The sequence below is a fragment of the Talaromyces rugulosus genome, chromosome I (genome assembly GCF_013368755.1).
Source record: "Talaromyces rugulosus chromosome I, complete sequence".
NCBI classification, from domain to species: domain Eukaryota; kingdom Fungi; phylum Ascomycota; class Eurotiomycetes; order Eurotiales; family Trichocomaceae; genus Talaromyces; species Talaromyces rugulosus.
This window is the reverse complement of record NC_049561.1, coordinates 6,521,245-6,542,850: the sequence shown is the minus strand read 5'-3', so window position 1 is coordinate 6,542,850 and position 21,606 is coordinate 6,521,245. Positions and strand designations below refer to the sequence as shown.

At 47.2% G+C, this 21,606-nt stretch overlaps 7 protein-coding genes across 7 annotated transcripts; 5 read left to right on the top strand and 2 right to left on the bottom strand.

Annotated features, from left to right (window-relative positions):
• Positions 1-2,237: 2,237 nt before the first annotated feature.
• Positions 2,238-5,126, top strand: TRUGW13939_02239 (uncharacterized protein; the record flags this gene model as incomplete). Its single annotated transcript, XM_035485433.1, has 2 exons — positions 2,238-2,602; positions 2,657-5,126. The coding sequence occupies 2 exons, from the start codon at positions 2,238-2,240 to the stop codon at positions 5,124-5,126; spliced, it is 2,835 nt and encodes a 944-aa protein (XP_035341326.1).
• A 1,046-nt stretch (positions 5,127-6,172) lies between these two features.
• On the top strand, positions 6,173-8,223 carry TRUGW13939_02238 (uncharacterized protein; the record flags this gene model as incomplete). Its single annotated transcript, XM_035485432.1, has 2 exons — positions 6,173-6,343; positions 6,409-8,223. The coding sequence occupies 2 exons, from the start codon at positions 6,173-6,175 to the stop codon at positions 8,221-8,223; spliced, it is 1,986 nt and encodes a 661-aa protein (XP_035341325.1).
• Positions 8,224-9,554: 1,331 nt separating this feature from the next.
• Positions 9,555-11,351, top strand: TRUGW13939_02237 (uncharacterized protein; the record flags this gene model as incomplete). The annotated part of the gene is made up of 1 exon (XM_035485431.1): positions 9,555-11,351. The coding sequence occupies one exon, from the start codon at positions 9,555-9,557 to the stop codon at positions 11,349-11,351; it is 1,797 nt and encodes a 598-aa protein (XP_035341324.1).
• A 188-nt stretch (positions 11,352-11,539) lies between these two features.
• TRUGW13939_02236 (uncharacterized protein) lies at positions 11,540-12,709 on the bottom strand (the record flags this gene model as incomplete). The annotated part of the gene is made up of 1 exon (XM_035485430.1): positions 11,540-12,709. One exon carries the CDS (start codon positions 12,707-12,709, stop codon positions 11,540-11,542), a length of 1,170 nt encoding a protein of 389 aa, XP_035341323.1.
• A 952-nt stretch (positions 12,710-13,661) lies between these two features.
• TRUGW13939_02235 (uncharacterized protein) lies at positions 13,662-14,141 on the top strand (the record flags this gene model as incomplete). The annotated part of the gene is made up of 2 exons (XM_035485429.1): positions 13,662-13,776; positions 13,840-14,141. 2 exons carry the CDS (start codon positions 13,662-13,664, stop codon positions 14,139-14,141), a joined length of 417 nt encoding a protein of 138 aa, XP_035341322.1.
• A 2,169-nt stretch (positions 14,142-16,310) lies between these two features.
• TRUGW13939_02234 (uncharacterized protein) lies at positions 16,311-18,454 on the top strand (the record flags this gene model as incomplete). Its single annotated transcript, XM_035485428.1, has 3 exons — positions 16,311-16,714; positions 16,773-17,892; positions 17,951-18,454. 3 exons carry the CDS (start codon positions 16,311-16,313, stop codon positions 18,452-18,454), a joined length of 2,028 nt encoding a protein of 675 aa, XP_035341321.1.
• Positions 18,455-19,421: 967 nt separating this feature from the next.
• Positions 19,422-20,798, bottom strand: TRUGW13939_02233 (uncharacterized protein; the record flags this gene model as incomplete). The annotated part of the gene is made up of 4 exons (XM_035485427.1): positions 19,422-20,033; positions 20,088-20,234; positions 20,306-20,605; positions 20,676-20,798. 4 exons carry the CDS (start codon positions 20,796-20,798, stop codon positions 19,422-19,424), a joined length of 1,182 nt encoding a protein of 393 aa, XP_035341320.1.
• Positions 20,799-21,606: the final 808 nt, after the last annotated feature.

The window sequence follows — 21,606 nt, the reverse complement described above, 5'->3', positions numbered from 1 at the left end:
TACATATTGACGTGCTGTCCGTTTCATGTATACACCAACTGATATTGTAGATATATACTAGTACATAATGACTTGAAGCTTATAGATATACAACCGTTTATAACAGGTATAAAATTTTTATATCCTACAGATAAATCCAGCTGTTCAACATGTCTGAATAATCAGTATTGTTTCGTGCTCGTGATTGGCCAGTAAATACGCCCCCAGTACCTCGGCCATTCCTAATTGAGATCCTCTCAAAGAAAGTGACTCACCTAACTTCAAATGTTATTATCTCCTAAAACATAACGTATTTTATAACCCTCCCGGGCCACATAAGCCTGCCGGGCCACCCTACCGGTAAAATCGACTTACATTGACCAAAACGCTACTGTTTATCACATTTACTATATAATTTCTATACTAAATTGTTCGGACAGTACGTGCGAATATGACCAACCTGGTTATAATTAGAACAGGTCCGCGGCGCGCGCCTGCGTGCCCCCAAAGCTACTTCCGGATTAGGCAATTGTAAAGCTTCCTGAGCTGTCAACGCCACTACAGTGATCTCACAACCTTCTAAAACTGTCAAAATCCCAGTTCTATCGAGGGGTCGTCCCCAGATGGTACACTTTTGCTTCTAGTGATGGTTCGCTGCTCTCAATTCCTGATTTTCCTGCGCAAGAATAGTGGCAGAATTCATGGCCAAAGAGCACCCTTTTATCAACTGGTCTAATACGCGCTTAGTGAGTGAATTTGGATGGGTAGAATGCTGTCTTATAAGCCGCTCTATAATGTTTATTTAATAAATTAGGTTTTTTATATTATGTGGTGTTTTTGGCGATTAATTTGCAGAGAAATGACTTGTACTTGGTGGTGTAGGTGTTCGTAATTGGATGTTAAGCCTCAATAGCACACGTTCACGGTCAAATAGAGAAATGTCAATCGCTGCAAAGCCACTTTTAATATTTTATATGGTATAGGCTTTATCCTAGATTTCCGCGTACATCGTAAGAAAATCGTCTTTATCAATATGGTTGACACTATAGCGCATCTGCTTCTCAACCACGTGCCCATATAAGCGCTTGAGAACCGCGAAAATATTTACATTGAGCGGTTGAAGCAGGTGCGACGAGTGTGGCGGCATGCATACAGGAATAATGTTATTCGTAGTGCAGTACTGATCGAATTTGGGTGTAAGATGACTGCTATGCCCATCAAGAACAAGAATGCGATACCTTTCTTTTGTAAATAGCCTCGTACAAGGGTTAAAAATCTTTTGAAGCCACTTGATCCTAAGTTCGTCAGACGTCTAACTGTTTGGTGACTCAGTAATTGACCAATCAGGTGGTAGGGAAGGTAGATTATATTAATTAAGCAGCTTGTTGACTGACTTTAATATAATAAGCGAAGGTAATACGATTCTATGCGTGCTTATATATTCCATAGCTGTGATCTATTCCCGATTTCCAGGCTGCAGTAGACGAGGTTTTTCCTTGCGATTAGAGCTGTATACAACTTTCGTAGTAGATATGATGCTTATAGCGAACCTAGTCTTATTAAAATTCCAAATATCTTCTTTATGGACTCTGTAGTCGGCAAAAACACGTTCAAAATCATCAAAAAAGCCACTAATAAGTGTTGGATCCTCGCATAAAGCGCGCTTATAATTGTACTTTCAAATGTAACGAGTCTTAAGATTTTAATACTATTTTAAATAATTGCTCACCCAGTATTTACTAATGGTAGGTGGCGAAGTAATGGAATTACGTTTTACAAACAAATAATTAGCTATTTACTCTACTATAGAAGGCCTAACAGGACAGCCACGCTTATCTATAAATATAATCCACTCATGAAGCGCAATTTCCTCAGTTTTTAATAATTTAGTGTTGAATCCGCGCTTTTCTAGGCAGTACAAGCGACCCTGCTGCCTGCCTTGGAGTGTCGACCTTGGTATACCAAAAATGCGTGCTGCTTCGCGCACACTGGAGATTTGACCTTTATTTAACGCGTTTATAGCAAGCTGAATTCTTCCCTCATCATTTAAGGCCTTTTTTGCAGTGTTCCGAGGCATATTGGCGTGGTTATTCGATTTTCAAATTTATGTTGGGTTGAAAGTGGGAGAAAATTGAGAGGGTGGCCCGGCAGGCTTATGTGGCCCGGGAGGGTTATAAAATACGTTAGTGCCCTATCCGGGCGTAAGAATAAATATCATTCATTCATTCAACCAGGTCTCAAAATCGCTAATGATCACCATGGATGATGCTATCTCCCGGTTTCTGATAGCATCTGCTGCTGTATGCCAGGCGGCATGGGCGGACGGACAACAGTTCAATCCTGCAGAGAAACATGATCTGACCAGCGCATCTACGAATCTCCGTCACACCATTCAGTCGCTGCTCAACACGACAGCGGTTGATATAGGTGAAACCGCGGCCCTTGTTCATGCGTGTCGCAAAGTGGGACGCGACCTTGCGGTACGTCTTGATCGCGCTGAGAATCTTGTCCATGAAGAGGCGTCCCGGCTCCGTGATGTATGGACGCAAGACGCCATCGAAGCTCTTGTAACACGGATTGTTGCTCTCATGCGCCAATACCAAACTCTAAACCCTGGATCAGAGTAAGTTGATCCACCCAGCGTGGACCATCTATGTTTCTCATTCGTTTCCAATAGTGTCCTTGTCGAAGACGAACAAGCTCTCTCGCGCCTCAGGTTCAATACGTCCCGAATACAGTTAACAGACAGAAATGAAGGAGAATCACAGTCTACTCCGAGTACAATCAGTTCTCTCCCCGAGAGTATCGTGAGCGTACTTGCGTCGAGGAAGCCTTCGCAGCCTAGATACGCTCCAGTTAGCCTCCTCAATGAATTTATTCTCGATACCCTGGCGTTTAAAGGCATGTCTGACCGGGAAAATAGTGTTGCTAAAGCACATGATAAAACGTTCGACTGGATCTTTGGTGCAGATGATTGCCAGGACCCAAAGAAGGATGACTTTCGACACGGATTTGCCGCATGGCTCGAGACGAACGACCCCGAGCCCATATACTGGATGACGGGCAAGCCCGGGTCCGGTAAATCAACCCTGATGAAGTATCTTTACAAACACCCTGCCACACAGACTTTACTTCGGAAATGGGCAGGTTCACAACCCGTCTCGACCGCAGGATTCTTCTCCTGGGCCAGTGGGAGCCAGGAGCAGCGGTCCGAAAGCGGACTGCTCAGGTCTCTTTTGTACCAGTTGCTCTCGGCCAACCCACATCTCATGCCTCGCACTTTCCCCAGCCTGTGGAACAAGATCCGCACCATGACCTCCAAGGAGAGGATCGCCCTCCACCTCGAATGGGACTTGGATGAGCTCCTGGATGCCTTTCAACTATACGTGGGTGTAGCACGCCCAGAAATGAAAACCTGTCTGTTCATTGACGGCCTTGATGAATTCGAGGATGATCACCAGGCACTCGTCGGATTTTTTAAAGGTCTCGGCCTTGGTAGGAACATCAAAATGTGTCTCTCTTCGCGTCCTTGGGATGTGTTCGAAGTTGCATTTCAAACCACAGGACCTAGTATCAAATTACAAGAAATCACGGAGAACGACCTGTATCGATACGCTGCTGACAAGCTAGAAGAAAGTGTTGCTGTTCGTCGCGTTCTCAGACGTGATACTCAAGGGACAGAGACATTGTGCCAGATGATAGTTGACCGGGCAGACGGGGTCTTCTTATGGATCAAGCTAGCTTTGGACGACATCCTCAAAGGGTTTAATCTGGAATCCGGTGTTTCCGGATTGCGGGAAAGATTGGACCAACTTCCAGCCGAGCTAGAAGGCTTGTACGAAAAGTTCTTGTTTCAGGATCAAACTGACGTTCAGCTCGCCGAGACGGCAAGTTTTCTTTTCCTGATCGAATCCCGAGAGATGGTAGCTAGCTTTGTAAACGACGTATCAGCCGGCTCCCTCACGGTATGGGAACTAGCCTTTGCACTCGAGCAAGACGACGACGACTATGCCGTCAACGGGGAGGTGACAAAGGTATCCGACACGTTTATTCAGGGACGCTGTAGCGACACTGTCGAGCGCATGCTCCAGCGATTTGCTGGGCTTTTAGGCCTTCAGGGGAACCAAAGTCAAGGTCGCCATCGTACTCAAAGATTCTCAGACAACAGCGGAGTTGACGACGGTGCATCTCTACGCCAACTAGCAGACAACAAAGTCACCTTCATTCATCGCACAGTACGCGATTGGCTGCGAGTTGATCATGTACATAGGCGGCTTGAACAGAGAATACCAGCTGACTTCGACCCCCATTTACGGCTGTTGCGATCATATGTTCTCCGGCTCAAAAGACCGATAGAAGAAGTCGAGCATCATCGACGGCTTGACGAGTGGTGGCCGGACGTGACTCTCGCCATGACTCACTCTAGATATATTGTGGTCGATACGAGGAATATACAACGTCGGTTTCTAAACCAGCTCAATAAAACTCTATCGTGGCTGTGGGATGGCAAGGCGGATCCGTACGACCATTGGGCTGCCAACGCTTTCGGATTCTTCCAAGTTCGGAAGAAGGCGCCTCCAATATGGCATCCTTTCCTATGTTTAGCCACCAAGTTTGGCTTGACGACCTACGTTTCTGAAGAACTAGACGCATGCATATTGCAAGACAACGAAGGTGTTCTCAGCAACGACAGGATGCCAGATATAGACGAGAAAGCCACTCCCCTTCTCACGTATGCAACCGAGTTTCTATGCTCGCAAAAGAGGACTATTTACCCACTATCGGATCCCTGCATGGTTCGGAATCTTCTCAATCGGCCACATCGCATCAACCCCGGCCCGAACCACGAGTACACTGACTTTGAAACTAGAGTCCCAATGAGTTCGTGGGTGAACCTTTTACGGCATCTCCGAGAAGCGCGCCGCCGGCGCATGATAGAATATTTTGACACTGATCCGAACGGCACTGCGCGGTGGGCAGAGATTTTACGCCTCTTTTTGGAGGGCGGTGCTGATGTTGATGCTGTGGTTGCGGCGGACCGTTGGGACCCGGAAATCTCGACAGCTGGTGTTATCGAGTTGTTGGCCGACACATATGGTGCTGTAGAGCTGGAAGATATTAAGCGTATGATCATCGAAAAGACCTAGCCTGGCCATTATTTGAGCGCAAGAATCCCGACACTGGCTTTGTGCTACCGCCTATCAGGACAGTGATCCAAGCGGTCTGTATGATGTACAGGACAATGACAGTCCAAAATCAACCAGCTGTATATGATTGGGGCAAGACTTGACAACTAACACAAAATTCAAAGTTGTAGAACCAGCCTGATATTTGTCTTTTCTCATCGTCCGTGTTACTTAGCAAACAAAGACCAATTTCTAGTATATTACTATGATTAAAGAGCCATTGATACTTGAACCGGCACTTGCGAAATTAGATATTTAACAAAATAAAGAACCTCACTAAGACCTACATGTAATAAATTGACAGTTTAATCATGTTTATGACAATGTTGTTGAAATCAATATATCATTGATATATCAGCCGATGTCAACTGGTATCAATGTATCTCCGTTTTATACAAAAACATTTGAACCTTTTAACATATTGAAAAATCCTAGATTATCTTTCTAAACAGGAAAGTATCTTTCCTGCCTCTCTACTTAACTAAACCTGATTTTACAAGTTCTTATTGGTTCTCTTTGGAGGCTGTTTGCTGAAACATTTGAAGCCTCTATTGTTGCGTGTTTGTGATTGGCCAGCAAAGTCGCCTCCACGTGACCCACCCCAGAGTACCTCGGCTCTTCCCCAGCCGAGTGCTGGGTCGATGCTGATGATGCCGAGAGCATCTTTAGGATTGTCTCGTTTCTTCTTCATTTGTTTTATACCTTGATTTTTCTACCCTTTCCCTCCTGTATCAACAATTTCTCTTTCCTGCCAGTCACAGTAAATTGGCAGCGGGTACAAGACCGAGGCATCCTGACCTGACACGGCTTACCCCACACGGATTACCGATCACCACGATCACGATCACGTTCTCGGCACCAACGCCCCTCATACTCCTTCACCTCGCCTTCTTCCACTGTTTTCTCGATAGAAAGGAACGTCTTTTGACATATAGATATTTGACATTTGATTTTTTTTTGGTTTTTGTATTTACACTCGCAACCCGGCACCAAGACTTCCCTTCGCCATGTCTTTCCTCGGTGGTGCCGAGTGTTCTACGGCTGGCAACCCGTTGACACAATTCACCAAACATGTCCAAGATGACAAGTCGCTACAGCGGGATCGGCTGGTGGGCAGAGGCCCTGGAGGCATGCAGGAGAGCATGCGCTCTCACGGAATGACAGGCCCGGGGGATCAGGTATGCCTTTTTTTGTTGGTTTAGCACAAGACAAGAAAACCTAACTTGGATGTTACTATAACCAGATGATGGACGAATTCATGCAACAACCCGGCCAAGCCCCCGGCCAACCCTTTGTCATGGACCACATGCGCCGAGAACTCGAAACCCTACACAACGCACCCCAACGCACGGGATCGCCCGGCTGGGCGGCCGAATTCGACCCTGGCGAGCAAGCCCGCATGGAAGCAGCGTTTCAGAGCCCCAATGCATCGACTTTCAACGGTGCGCCAGGAGGAGGCTTTGCTCCGGCAGAGTTTGCTCGTTTCCAGCAACAGAATCATGTGCGACAGGGCAGTCCGGCTGCGTCGACACAGTCGCCGATGATGGGCGGATATCAAAGACCGATGATGGGTGGCTATTCGGGTATGGGCGGCATGGGCGGTATGGGAATGATGGGGATGATGGGCGGTCAGTCGTTTAATAGCCCGATGCAGCACCAACAACCCATGGAGTCGTCAGCACAGGACAAGGGCAAGGGTCGTATGGTTGAACTGGACGATACGAACTGGGAGGAACAGTTTGCTGAGATGGAGTCGGCCGATCAACACGGTCTTGATGACCAGGCCAACAGGGCCATGGAAGCAGAACTCGATGAACTTGACAGGTCAGTCTTTACCAGCAATCCCGACAGCACAGAATTTCACGACTTTGAACGTGTGTGGGAAAAAGCCCGAGCTGAGAATCCATTGGCTTCTAGAAAACTTGCCGAGGAAGATCTTGATTTTAAAGAGGTTGAGAATCTTCACATGGGCGATCTCCACGAGTGGGAGGGCTTTGATAGCCTCAACACTCGATTCCGGGACCCCCAGTTGGGCGACTATCTGTTTGAAGAAGACAATGCTTTCCGCGCGGTGAATAATCCGTTTGAAGAAGGTGTCAAGATTATGCGAGAGGGTGGGAATCTGTCATTGGCAGCCCTGGCCTTTGAAGCCGCAGCTCAAAAGGATGCGACACACATCCAGGCGTGGACCATGCTTGGAGCTGCCCAGGCGCAAAACGAAAAGGAGAGCCCAGCGATTCGGGCATTAGAACAAGCACTCAAGTTGGACGCCAACAACCTGGACGCTCTGATGGGACTGGCTGTCTCGTACACCAACGAGGGCTATGACTCGACGGCATACCGCACGCTGGAGCGCTGGCTCTCTGTAAAATACCCTCAAATTATCGACCCGAACAACCTGTCATCCGACGGCGATGTCGGTTTTACTGACCGACAACTACTTCACGACAAAGTTACTGATCTATTCATCCAAGCGGCACAACTGTCACCATCCGGAGCCCAAATGGACCCAGACGTGCAGGTTGGCCTGGGAGTTTTATTTTACTGTGCCGAAGAGTACGAAAAGGCTGTCGACTGCTTCTCTGCCGCGCTGGCGTCGACGGAATCCGGCACATCGAACCAGCAGGAACAAGTACACTTGCTATGGAACCGCCTCGGCGCCACGCTCGCCAACTCCGGACGCTCGGAGGAAGCCATCGAGGCATACGAAAAGGCACTCACCATCAACCCCAACTTTGTGCGGGCGCGCTACAATCTGGGAGTCTCGTGCATCAACATTGGCTGCTTCCCCGAAGCCGCGCAGCACCTACTCGGCGCGCTGGGGATGCACAAGGTGGTGGAGCAGCAAGGTCGCGAGCGGGCGCGCGAGATTGTCGAAGGCGTCGACGGTATCGACGATGGCGAGCTGGAGCGAATGATCCATATTAGCCAGAACCAGAGTACAAATCTATACGACACGCTACGACGAGTTTTTACGTCAATGGGGCGGCGTGATCTCGCGGACATGGTGGTTTCGGGCATGGATGTGGATGTGTTCCGGAAGGAGTTTGAGTTTTAGTGTGTATACCAGCATTATAAGAAAGTCCTAACGAACAAAATCATATGTAAGAGCATAATAGTCATATCTAGGCATTCTAGAAGCTATAACTTGACAAAAAAGCCTTCGCAAATAGCATTTATAGAATTAGCATATTAGGTGATACATTAATGATTAAACATCCATGCTCTCAATCTCGGATGATATAATAAACGTACATATCTCACGATGCCTCGAGTCATGACAAAGCATTAAAATAAATATTAAACGAGTACTACAAAGAAGCTACATGTAAAAAGAAAAGTGACACTTCTGATAGTAGAAAGTGGAGCCCATACCACCCTTGTCTACCACGGCAATTAACACGACTGGCCAATGGCACGCGGCGTCTAGAAAAAAGCCACAGTTGGCATGGCGTAGTATTCGTTATCCATCTGTCCATGGCATGGTAACACTGGCCCTGTCAAAGCATAAACTATAATCGGTTGTCGTCACTTGATACTGTCATGAGTATGCTTGCAGGAGTTTTGGGTGTGAGGGGATTCTGGAAATGAGGATGAGTAGACCTGGAAGCTACGTACTACTACTGCCCAGCAAGCGATAAAACAGCCAGAAAAAAAGAGAGGAAAAAAAAGAGATCGGATCGGAAATAATAAAAAAAATGCAAGATATTAATAGAAGAGTAGTGAGCGTCAATAGTAAATAATAAGCTCAATAGAGAAAGGGGGCCGGTGGGGCCAGGGGCAGGATGTTATTGGCCGGACCCGCCAGATCGGCTCGGGCTTGGCTTCGTTCCTTCCTTTTTACGTTTCTTCAATGTTGTTTTATCCAACAACAAACATCGCGAGATTGTTCTCGACAGCAATGGTTGCTTGGATATTCTATCGATGAACGATATCCAGTCTAATCTGCCTCGATATCTACCCACGCAATGCAGTTGATCAAGATAAACGCAGCATGCCATCCAACGCGCACTAGGTTGGAATGGTGATGATGATGTTACATCCGTGGGCGGTAGGCTTCCCCGGGGCTGGGGCCGTTACCGACAATCTCGTGGCACGCAGTAAGTGTATTATTATTAGTCTGCTTTCTAGAGAAGCATCGCATGCCCTTGCGTCCGGCTTGCTTGGCCGCTATTTGCGGATTGTTGTTGGTTTAAATCCAGCAACTGCGTGTGACGATCATTCCTGGCAATCTTGCCTGCATGACCAGGGCTAGTCAGCTTCTTTCTTTCTTTCAATTTAAACCTTCTTCCTATCTCTCTCTCTCTTCTTTCCCCCCCTCATTCTCTCTCTTTTTCTTTTTCGTTCATTCACTCCTTTCAGACCGGCTTTCTGATCAATCAAGCCATCATGCATATCAACAGTCTCGTCGCTGTAGGCTGGCTCGCCTCTGCCGCCGCCGCCGTCGCCGTCAACCCGCTCCCAGCGCCACGCTCCATCACCTGGGGCTCGTCGGGCCCAATCTCTGTCCCCGACCACATCGATGTCAGATTGCCCAGGAACAACTCGATTCTGACTCAGGGATGGAACCGTGCCTGGAGCAAGGTCGTTGAGCTGCAATGGGTTCCCAAGGCCACCGAGGCCCCGATCGCCACCTACGAGCCTTTCCCCACGGCCGCCGCTGTTCCCAAGTCAAAGCGACACGAGAACGCTATCCGCAGCGTCTCCGTCAAGGTCTCCGATTTGGGTGCTGAATTGCAGGAGGATGTGGACGAGTCGTACACCATTGACATCAAGGAGGGTTCGTCGACCATCCACATCGAAGCTGAGACTGTCTGGGGTGCTCTCCACGCCTTTACCACTCTGCAGCAGATCGTCATCTCGAACGGCAATGGCTTGATCATTGAGCAGCCCGTCCACATCAAAGACTCTCCTATCTACGCGTGGCGCGGTGTCATGATTGACACTGGCCGCAACTTTATCACCGTGCCCAAGATCAAGGAACAGATTGACGGCTTGGCCCTCTCCAAGCTGAACGTCTTGCACTGGCATCTGGATGACAGCCAGTCGTGGCCCATCGAGATGGAGTCGTTCCCCGAGATGACCAAGGATGCCTTTTCCCCGGCCGAACGATTCTCACACCAGGACATTCTCGACGTCGTTGAGTACGCCCATGTCCGCGGTGTTCGTGTTCTCCCTGAGGTCGATATGCCCGGCCACTCGGCTTCTGGATGGCAGCAGGTTGACCCCAGCATCGTTGCTTGCGCCCACTCGTGGTGGTCCAATGACGACTGGACGTACCACACCGCTGTTGAACCCAACCCTGGTCAACTGGACATCCTCAACAACAAGACCTACCCTATTGTCGAAAAGGTGTACAACGAGCTCTCTACTCTTTTCCGCGACAACTACTTCCACGTTGGTGGTGACGAGCTGCAGACCAACTGCTACAACTTTAGCTCCAATGTGGTGGACTTCCTCGCTGCGGACCCGAGCCGCACATACAACGACGTGACACAGTACTGGGTCGACCATGCCTTCCCTATCTTCAAGAAGGTGAAGGACCGCAAGCTCGTTGTCTGGGAGGATCTTATTATCAACGACCCCCACGCGCCCAACGTGTCTACCGAGGGTCTCCTCGTGCAGTCCTGGAACAACGGCATTGCCAACATCGACAACCTGACCAGATTGGGCTATGACGTCTTGGTTTCTTCTTCTGACTTTATGTACCTCGACTGCGGCTACGGTGGCTTTGTCGGCAACGATCCTCGTTACGATGTGCAGTCCAACCCTGATGCCGCCTCCGGCCTCGCCAACTTCAACTACGGTGGTAACGGTGGCAGTTGGTGCGCTCCATACAAGACATGGCAACGTATTTACGACTACGACTTCACTACCAACCTGACCGATGCCCAGGCCAAGCACGTCAAGGGTGCCATTGCCCCATTGTGGTCGGAGCAGGTCGACGACAGCTGCGTGTCCACCAAGATGTGGCCACGTGCCGCCGCCCTTGCTGAGCTGGTCTGGTCTGGCAACAAGGACCCCAAGACCGGTCTCAAGCGCACCACCCAATTGACCCAGCGTCTCCTCAACTTCCGCGAGTATCTTCTTGCCAACGGCGTCCAGGCGTCGCCTTTGATGTCCAAGTACTGCTTGTCGCACCCTCACGCTTGCGATCTGAACTACAACCAGACTTCTGTGTTGTAGACTCTGATTCCGTATTCTATGATTCGTCTGTGTGTAAATAGTTAATAATATGACATGAGTTCATAATACGTATTTGTTCATTGACCAACTAACAGCCTATTCGATTAAAACTGAACGCCATGCCATTTGGATAGACAAATCCAGCAATATTAAATATATTGATATATAACACGACTCGTGTGGTGTGATTATCGCCCTCTCTTGAGCGATCCAATCAACCTATCCGTCTCGTTCCTATCCGACTCATACACCGGACCCGTCGGTCCCCAAATGACAACAGGACCCTGCCGTCCTCCTCTTCTTTTTCTTTGCTGCCGACGCGAACGCGCCGACGACGAACAGGGAACGTACCTCGTCATCCAAAACGAAGCGCGCCATTCTGCAAAACCGGGATAGGTGGGTTGACGCACAGCTACACACCAACACAGCGCAATAATGACTATATAAAGAGCAACAAGAGGTAATAAAAAGGTGAGGACCGGAGATGCCAGGTAGATGGCGAGGAAAAGACATATAGTCAGAAAGGGAGCGAGGTAGAAGAGAATGAAGGAGCGGATTGGGTAGGTTTTGGAAGGGAGGTCGCCCTTGACGTCGGTGATGTGGATGTTTGAGAGAGCGGTAGCAGTAGTAGTAGCAGAAGAAGAAGGTGATAATTGAACGTCTGAAAAAGAAGCTAGCAGACCAAGCTCGCGATCCGCTGGCCTGGGGTTGAGCAGATAGCTAGCATCAGCACCAGCCAGCGCCGATGCTTTCCAGATCTCGACGCGTCCTCCAATCTGGCGCGCGACGAGTTTGAGTTCAATAGTGTATAAAAAGCCATGCATCTGGTGATGAAACAGAGCCATATCAGCCCAGCGGAACCAGGGCATATTGATGATATGATCCTCATCGCCGGCCCGCACCTCGACGCTCAGCAGGTCACTGACATATAAACCACTGAGAGCGTTGTGGTCTTGAGACTCTGTAGATCTGGTAGATCCTCCTTCTTCTCCCCCCTCTGCAGATTTGAGAACCGCATCAGTAAGGTTTAGTGTCGTATGCTCGCCGACTTTGAGCAAGACGTGCTGCTGTGTAACATCAGATTCAGATATTATTAGATGCCAGTCAACCAGCAAACCCGCGCAATCATCGCTGGGTCTAGGTACATGCCCGCTAGCATCTACACTCGCATACGAATCGTGCCATTTGTGCACAGTATGCAGGATTTCGCCAGAGGTTAGCTCAGTCTGAATAAGCTGGTCGCGCAGCTCGGCGGCGAGCGGCGGGCTTGGTGAGGGCAGAAAGAGCCACAGGCTAACCAGCCCGGCCCAAAAGAGGGAAAAAGTTTTTATGAGGCGGAGGAAGGTAAATCTAGGCATCGAGAAGGAGTGGTGCGCGTTGGTTGTAACCAGGGGCGCGGCATTGCACCCTATGTAACTTCTGTTGATGGATGGATGTCTTAACATGTTGGAACTTGGGAGACTTGAAGTTGACACCGCGGCCGTGGCCGTGATTGGGCCAGTCCGTTCAGGGGCCAGCCAATCACGGTGCTAGTTTACTATATGTAATTATTTCTTATAAAAATTGTTTTATTCTATTTATTATTTAAATTGTATTTCGGTTTTGGTTTACTATGAATATTGTTAGGTGAGTTGTTTGACATGCACACAGAAGTCATTACACATGTTTGCCAATGAGCTAATATACATAGTAGTACTATTGCTGTCTTTTTTTTTGGCTAGAAAAGAAAAAGAAAAACAACAAAGCAAAACAGCAAGGGACCAAAAGAAATAAAAAAATGGTAAGTATTTATATATACAGGTTACGTGTATAAATACGGGGGATTATGTATACATCACTGTTTTCCGAATATTAGTCCACCGGTATTGATATAGAAACATCTGATATTTTCTCCATACTCCATCCAATATTGAAAAAGGCAACCATTCTAATTATAGTACATTTTAAATTGAGCCTAACATAACTCTAGAAAAGTCTATAAACTTTAATTAAAGAAGACCGCAAAGAAAGATGAATTTATATGCACATTGAAACAATTTGCGATTCCAGGCTCGCCTCTTCCCGTTCAAATGTTTGCTTGACTTTCTTTGACACGCAGCACTTCTATCTTGAGCTGTGGATTTCAAATAGAACATCCGAAAACGAGAGAGGTCTTTGTTTTGAAGTTGCACTATAAGTTATGTTCATCCCCCAACCTCCTCTGCTCTTCCTCATCCTTAAAGCCACTCGCCACGATTCCGCTTGACGAACTTTACGAACTTGAAATTTGACAAACTTGACGAAATTTCTGCTACGAAATATAAAACGAAAATGGGTGACAAGGAGGAAGCTAAAGTGGACCTGAAATACTCGATGGCCGGGTTTACACTGCCGGATCCCGAGACCATTTATGCGTCGCCCTTTCACGGCTGGGTCATTTACCGGGGTAGCCGCTAGATCCTCAACCTATCCCCTACTCCTGTCGTCAAATATGGCCCCCGTGTCACAGAGAACGAGGCAAAAGCCATGATCCTCATAGAGAAGAACGCGCCGAATGTGCCAGTCCTAAAAGTCCTGGCATATTACAGATATGGCCCACATTATAAAAAGGTTTCCGGTGACCCTTATTTCGACACGTTCATATTTAGGGAGTATGTTGAAGGCGACCGACTTAAGAAGTCTTGGGGAAAATATGATGAGAAAACCAAGCGTCGTGTTGCTGATCAGTTGAAAACACATCTTCGTGATCTGCGCCAAATTCCCGGTGGGTCCTATATTGGCTCGATTGATCATGGACCGCTCAAGATATGACAGTTTTAAAAACAAAGGTAATCAAATCTCGTTATGTAGAAAAAAAAAAGCACACAGATGTAACCCATTTATCCAGGACCCTTTCCTGACGAGAAGGCCTTCAACAACGCTTTGAACGCTTTGATCGAAAACTATGAATGCATATGCTTCTAAAAAAACAGGTATCTAATACAACTGAAACTTCTGAAGAATTATTACAATTAGACTCTTCTAGATGGTCTTAGAGGAAACATAATGATTAATAGGCTGATTATATGGCAGCAGTCTATATGGGAGCCTCCTGTATGGAGCCTTTTCCTACGGGGATTCAGAAAGCTAGGAAATCCGCCATCGCCGCGAAAAGGCCAGGTGCATCGTTCAATCCGTCGCCACGAACGCCGACCCAAATTGACTTACAGAAAATCATGCCTGATCCACAGAGCGAACGGAAACTTCTGCATCTACACTTGCCCACCTCTGGGGAAGGCGAACGGCGACCCGTGGATCAAGCCACGAGGCATCATCACAGCCCCATGAGAAGGTTTCGGCCCCACGACAGATACCGCCACCTCCCAGCGATCTTGAGGCGGGTATGATCATCTTCCAAGTCTGGACGGGGGGGGGGGCGCAAGTGGATCGAGGTCGAGCGAGTGGCCAACCGATACGACCAGTCGGAGCATGCAGAATTCTACGTCCGGAACCGCGCCATGAGTAAAGGGTAAAGGATCGGGTGTGTTGCCTCAGGCCTGTGCCTGGCCAGTTTCCGTGGGGTTGGGTTTGTCTAGTTGGTTTGAGGTCGATTTGGGACCGCGGTACCTAGCCTAGTGAAGGCCAAGTCTCGTATAGTCCCATGTCCTCGGTTCTACTCCCTCTGGTCAAGAGGCTAGAGTAGTTACTATTCTATCCGCAAGCGGATAGTGGGTTAGCGGAGAAAGCCCTGGAAAACGTCACTCGTTATTTTTTGCCGTTGTCTCCCCTCATTCCGATGGAGAAACAAATGAAATATGGGTCCAGTCAGAGCCAGCCTACTGAAGTAGAAGCTCTTCCCCGAAGGAAGCTATTTTGTTCCGCCTAGACAATGAGAAACAGAGGACCATAGCTCGTACGGTCAACTTGCATCTTCGACGGTTGCCAAAGGACAACTCGAAATATAATATCGTGGACCAGCTCGTTACTTTTCGTAATCCAATACATCTACTTCTGACATTTGAACATCAGAGACGGCTCAAGTCTGGGGAGTATTCTCAGCTGTGCGTGCGAACTAGTTCCCTAAAAGAGTACCTTGGAAGGGATGGCCTGGTTCTTGCCTTCAATTTTTAAAGATCCTTGCGAGAGATAAGCTGAAAAGCGGTATACTTAGCCTTTCGCTATAGAGTGGCCACTGTCCCGCATAATAATCGATGGGTGGCAACTTGAACCAGATCAACTTTTTCTCACCACGGACTTGTTTGGTGGTACGTAGAGTTTAAGGTTTACGGGATCCCCGGAAATGTCTCCCTTCATCCGGCTTAGTCAATTATGGCACGTGATGTCGGAGGCACGGCCAAGACTCGGCGGTGCTAAGCAATATTTGAAGCCTTATATTCGGCATCCCGGTTATCGGAATCCTCTCGGCAGAGGATCCCTCGGCACGTTGGTACCGTGCGGCGGATTCTACGAATTCGCCTTCGTTTCGAGGGGCAATCTTGCCGGACTAAGAGATTTCCCCGCGATTTAGATGGGGCCATTTCCAAACTTTCCACATATGGTTTGATTATTTCAATAACTACCATGGCTAAGTCGTTTGAACAAACGGAGAACCAGATCTGTTCCTAGCATGCTTGGAAACGCTGGAAAAGATCTTGACTGGCCCGCCCTTTTTTTTAACCGACAATCGAAATCCCGAAATGCCAGCATGCTTCTGATTCGATCAAAGAACCCAAGGGAATGGATCGTTGCCCCATACACCTTCAGCCGCTCCATGTGAATGGATTCGGTTTTCAGACCGGTCTCGGATTTGGTGACAGATTCTTTGACAGTTCTCTGGTGCCACTTTCAATCGTAGTAGAAAATTTTCGTTTCCAATCTTGCATTATTTAAGAGACACTGTTCCCGGGCTGAGCAGAACCTCTCGTCCTTGACTATTCCAATCGTTTCTTGTTGTAAATTCCTGAAGTTTATCCAATATTTATACATCTAGCTCCGCTCAACATGTATTATCCTCAGACGACATTTAAGAATACGACATTCCACGGTCCTTCCCTATTAAAGACCACTCGAGAGACTATTTCGAAGCAAACTTTGTATACCCAACTTGACCTTCTGAAGTCCACCGGTCGTTATGATTGCTTCAAGCTTGAATGGCACCCAAAATACGACGATAATACGAACTGGCCCGAGAGGAAACATCTATTCTGGGACTGTGATATTGCTAAATGGATCGAAGCTGCATGCTACTTCCTCATGGAGCAGTACGACGCCCGACTAGATAACGCAGTTCAAGAAATCGTGGGTACGATTAGCTCAGCCCAGCAGGAAGATGGTTACCTGAACTTGCATTATCAGGTGGTTGATCCTGGAGCACGCTGGACAAATTTGAGGGATATGCATGAATTGTAAGTCCTTTTTAGATTTGAGCATAACAGGCCATAATTATACTAACTATCTAAAAAGGTATAACGCAGGGCATATGATCGAAGCTGCTCTGTCGCATCACCAGTACTACCACAATGACTTGTTTTTGGGTCCCATCGTGAAGTATGTATCTTTGATGAGAAAAACATTCGGAGCAAGGGAAAACCAAATCCATGGCTACCCTGGCCATCCGGAAATTGAGCTGGCGTTGCTTCGCCTGTACAGCATGACAGGAAACGAAGATGCGTATGACTTGGCTCGATATTTTCTTGAGGAGAGAGGGAATCCATCTGGAGTTAATGGACGACACTATTTTGATGTGGAAGCCGAAGAACGCGGCGACGTACCTTGGAAGAGGCCAGATGCACATCCAATGGCAAAGTCACACCAGTATTCTCAGGCCCATGAACCAATTCTTGAACAGCAGACCATCGAAGGTCATGCGGTGAGAGCCATGTATCTGCTCACCGGAGCGGCTGATCTTCTGTGCTTGGACAAAGCCACTGTTCAGCCTTTGGGAGATCTACGACACCAGTGGTACGATGCAATCAGACGACTGTGGGATAACATGGTTGACAAAAAGTTGTATCTCACGGGAGGCATCGGAGCCATCAAGCAATGGGAAGGATTTGGTATTGATTACTTTCTACCACAAGGAACTGATGAAGGAGGCTGCTATGCGGAAACATGTGCCGCCATTGGCGTGGTGATGTTGGCGGAACGATTGCTTGAAGTTGACTTGGATTCACGATACGCTGATATGATGGAATTGTGTCTCTATAACGCCATACTGACCTCTATGAGTCTTGATGGCAATGCCTTCACCTACACCAATCAGCTTGCAAGTTCTCACCAAGATAAAAGCACCAGAGAGGAATGGTTCGAATGTGCGTGTTGCCCGCCAAATCTAGCAAGACTTTTTGGCAGCCTGGGTGGCTATCTATGGGACTATGGTGGAACAAAGGATGGCGCTTATGTCAACGTTCACCTCTACACTACTGCCACATTAGCCTTCACTATAGAGGGAGAAGAGGTCATTGTCAAACAATCATCAGCCTGGCCATGGGAGGGCAAGATCTCCTTTACCATCCAGGCCCCGCCGACGCTGCAACTTACATTACGTTTAAGAGTGCCAGAATGGGCACATGGCCAATTTAAGGTACTGTTAATGGTCCAAAATCCACACACCTCCTTACCTTATACTAACTTGATTTTAGTTGGAACCGAACCATGCATGTTCCGAGCAGCTCGAGAAAGGTTATATCATACTGCCTCCGTCATATACTTCATATACGCCCGAGTTTACCCTTGACATCCAAGGATTCCAACCCCGTCTGATCCAACCACATCCATACACCAATCAGCAAGTTGGCGCAATAGCCAGAGGTCCAATCGTTTACTGTGCCGAAGATATCGATAACCCATGGGAACACAATCACTTCAAGGACGTTTGGATACCCTCATCTACAAGTTTTCGACAGGAATGGAGACGAGATGTTGCCAACAAGCCACACGAGCATGTTGCAATACATACCAGCGGCTACGAGCGTTCATATCCCGAGTGGGAAAACAAACCGGCGGGAACTGGACCTGGTTTATCGGTCCAGACACCCAAAAAGATCTCTCGTCTACAGAGAGATCTCTGTTTCATTCCATACTACCTTCGGGCCAACCGCGGGGGACGCGGGCAGATGCGAGTTGCACTTCCCTTGGAACTTTGAGCAATTTATTTGACACTGCGCTGTTATGTCTCTGCAGTAAATCATTTGTGCAGAAAGTCCAAAAACACTGCCAGTTCATAAGGAACAAGAAAATTGTACTTTTCACGGTGAATAAATAGACTTTGTTTTGAATGTATAGCTATAGATATATACACATTTTTTATTTTAATATCTCTCTTGATTTAACCTTCATGGGCAGAATCTTGACAGCTCTGGCTTACATTTATTTCGTCAGCTACAGTTGGTGTGAAACATGAATACAGATAGAAAGGTCATCTATTTCCCTACAACTATACCGTAGCGACATTAGTAGGCGAAAGAAGGATTAAAAAAATCCGACCAAAAAGCGAGATGAGATGAACCAACAGGTCAACACGTACACAAGACTGACAAGTTGAAACCTAAATATCAAGGCTAAGACTGCCCTATGTCTTATTACGTTAGCAATCTTGTAATAACTAGGCTTGAAATTTATCAACCAACAACGCCAGGCCTTTAATAAGCGCTACGCCATCCGCCGACACCATCGTCACTACTGGTTGTGAAGTCAATATCTCAATTGGGTAGCGTAAAGCAAGACAACTATGTAAGCATGAGGAAAAAATTGACATGACGAGTATTTCCAGCCATATGTGCAGGCACACATTAACCAATTAATTATCATGATTTATCTTCGTGCAATTAATTATTATATAAAATATTAACTTTATCATGCTTATCAAGAATATGTATCTTTTCAAAACTAGTTGTTGGAAATCTCAAAATCTAAAGAGTGATATATAGAGGAACTTTTTTTCTTATTCAGCCAATAGAACCAACAAAGTGATCAATCACAAATTAACCAAACTTCACCAATTAAACATTAAAGAGTATAAGTAATAACCAAATATCCCTACTCCAAATTGCTTACCACCATACTACCGATTGCTAACGCAATCAAATGCCCTAATAGTAGCAGCATTTTAGATTAGAGATAGAAATCTGTGCCTGCAGTCTCCTCTGCAAACATACGGTATCTATCCAATAGATCTGTCCACATTATGCTTTTCCCATCATGAGCCACTCTCTGGGGGTTAAAGGCGAAATGCGCGGCAAGTCCTGTCCCGTTGATAACAACAGGCCGCGCAAGCTCTTTAGGTCGAATACAAGTAAGGTAGAATTCATCGTCATCGCAGGTAAATGGGAATGAATCTATAACATCCTTCCCGCGGATAGCTAGGAAGGTAATTGCTAGCCGCTCGTAATCCATGTCCCAGGTATCGAATTTATATCGCCATGTTGTATCTTGCTCCAGGTGCTGCAGGAACGAATAATGAGTTTGAGCTGCTACTGTCCAATTTTCAGTATTGGGACCCCATGCATCGAAGATCAGCGTATCGTCGGGTAATCCTTTGCGAGCCTTAGCTGTGCCTGGACGGACTGGTAGCCACCTGTGTCCCTGGAATGGTGCTGGTGTCGTGCCGTCGGCGCGGAAGTCGGGTGGTCCTTCAGATAGTTCTGCATGTGGAGGGAGCTTAGAGGGGCGCCAGCATGTTGGCTTGGATTTTGAGGTGGTCGTAGGCTGGATTGATTTTGATTCCTTCGATCTCGGGTTTAGCTACCTTGAACACAAGCGAGACGGAGTTATCCATACTGGCCAGTAAGGTGCATACACACCTAAACGGCGGTGCACCCATGAGCTAAAGCCTCCATTCACAACGTTCGCAGACACAGCAAAATACTGGGGGTTGTTGACGAGCTTTTCGCATAGGGCTGGGATGGTCGAGTCCTCAAAGTACACCTGTGATTGAGGTCAATGATTGTATTTTGTTGTGTCATCAGCGAAGATAAGATAAGTCTCTTGATACATACGATATCGTCATCGATCTTAATATAGATGTTTTCGGGCTCAACTACCGCCTTCCAGCTGCTGACCCATCCATCGAAGGGACCCGATTTGTCGGTGCACCAATCGAGCTTCAAGCCCTCCGTGATAGACGGAACAGTAGGAACGCATATCTCACCACTTGGCTTCCCCTGTGTTGGGATATACTTGGAGTACTGAGGTTGCTGTGACAGCAGTTCATCCAGGTATTCCAGGTCATGTGTCTTATTTGTCTTCACTACAAAGATAACCTCGTCCAACAGGCCGCCATTGACCCGCAAATTTCTCTGAGAATAAAATCAGAATTCATACTTGAAAGAAGTTCAAGATCTAGCTAGCAGTTCTATTCGTACATACCTTCAAGTACAAGTCCAAAATGCTAACGAATTCCTTCCGTCCATAGAATACAAGTCCTATCACTTTGGCATCTGCAGGGGGCGTGTAGCCACCGTTCGTTTCGCTTGGTGGAAAACCGTGCATAGCGTTCTGTGATGTGCTCTGACTCTTCAGTAGAGTAGGTTGAAAAGATGTTTGATTTTAAATCATAAAAATTTTTTTTTTCAAATCCTATTCAGCTGCCGCGGTAATTTTATTAAAAGTCATAGTTACGAACCCTATGTATGCCTTTAGAGATGGACACTGAAAGGTTACATTTTATGGTTATCTAGTACGTCATCATTAGAGGTAACGCGGAGATGCATGCAAAAATTATTGATCAAGCAGGATATTGTGGTTACACAACGGCCAGTGTAACACGCAAGGGTGAGGTAGTGTCATGCCATCCACGAATGTAGGTATAGGACTCAGAGGACTCAAAGGTAAGCAAGCCCGCATGCCGCCTCCACATCATCATACAATGCTTCTTGATGTTTCCATGGCTCGAATACTAGTTAGTTCTGGAAGCTCCCTAGGAAGGTAGGAGAATACCTTACTATGGCGTGGGAGACGAATCGCTTCTTCTTCTCCCCTCCTAATAATGTAGAGATATATGTGCTATATCTACTGTCAAACGAAGTTGGAGACTTCTCAACGTCAAGCAGTATTACGATGCGGAAATGATGCAAACCCAGTAAGCTGTGTGCACACATTAGGAACTCATAATTGCATGACAACATGGTTGAATATTGAACTACCTGTGAGCCACTAGAATAATGGGCCTCGGCCCGAAACGGCGGCAGCACTATTCCGTATAAAGTCTACCAAACCGCATTCAGGTAATTTGAAGCTCGGAATGCGTTGATCATTCTAATGCGGGCGGAACCGACTTCAAAAGGCTTGGCAAGCTTAG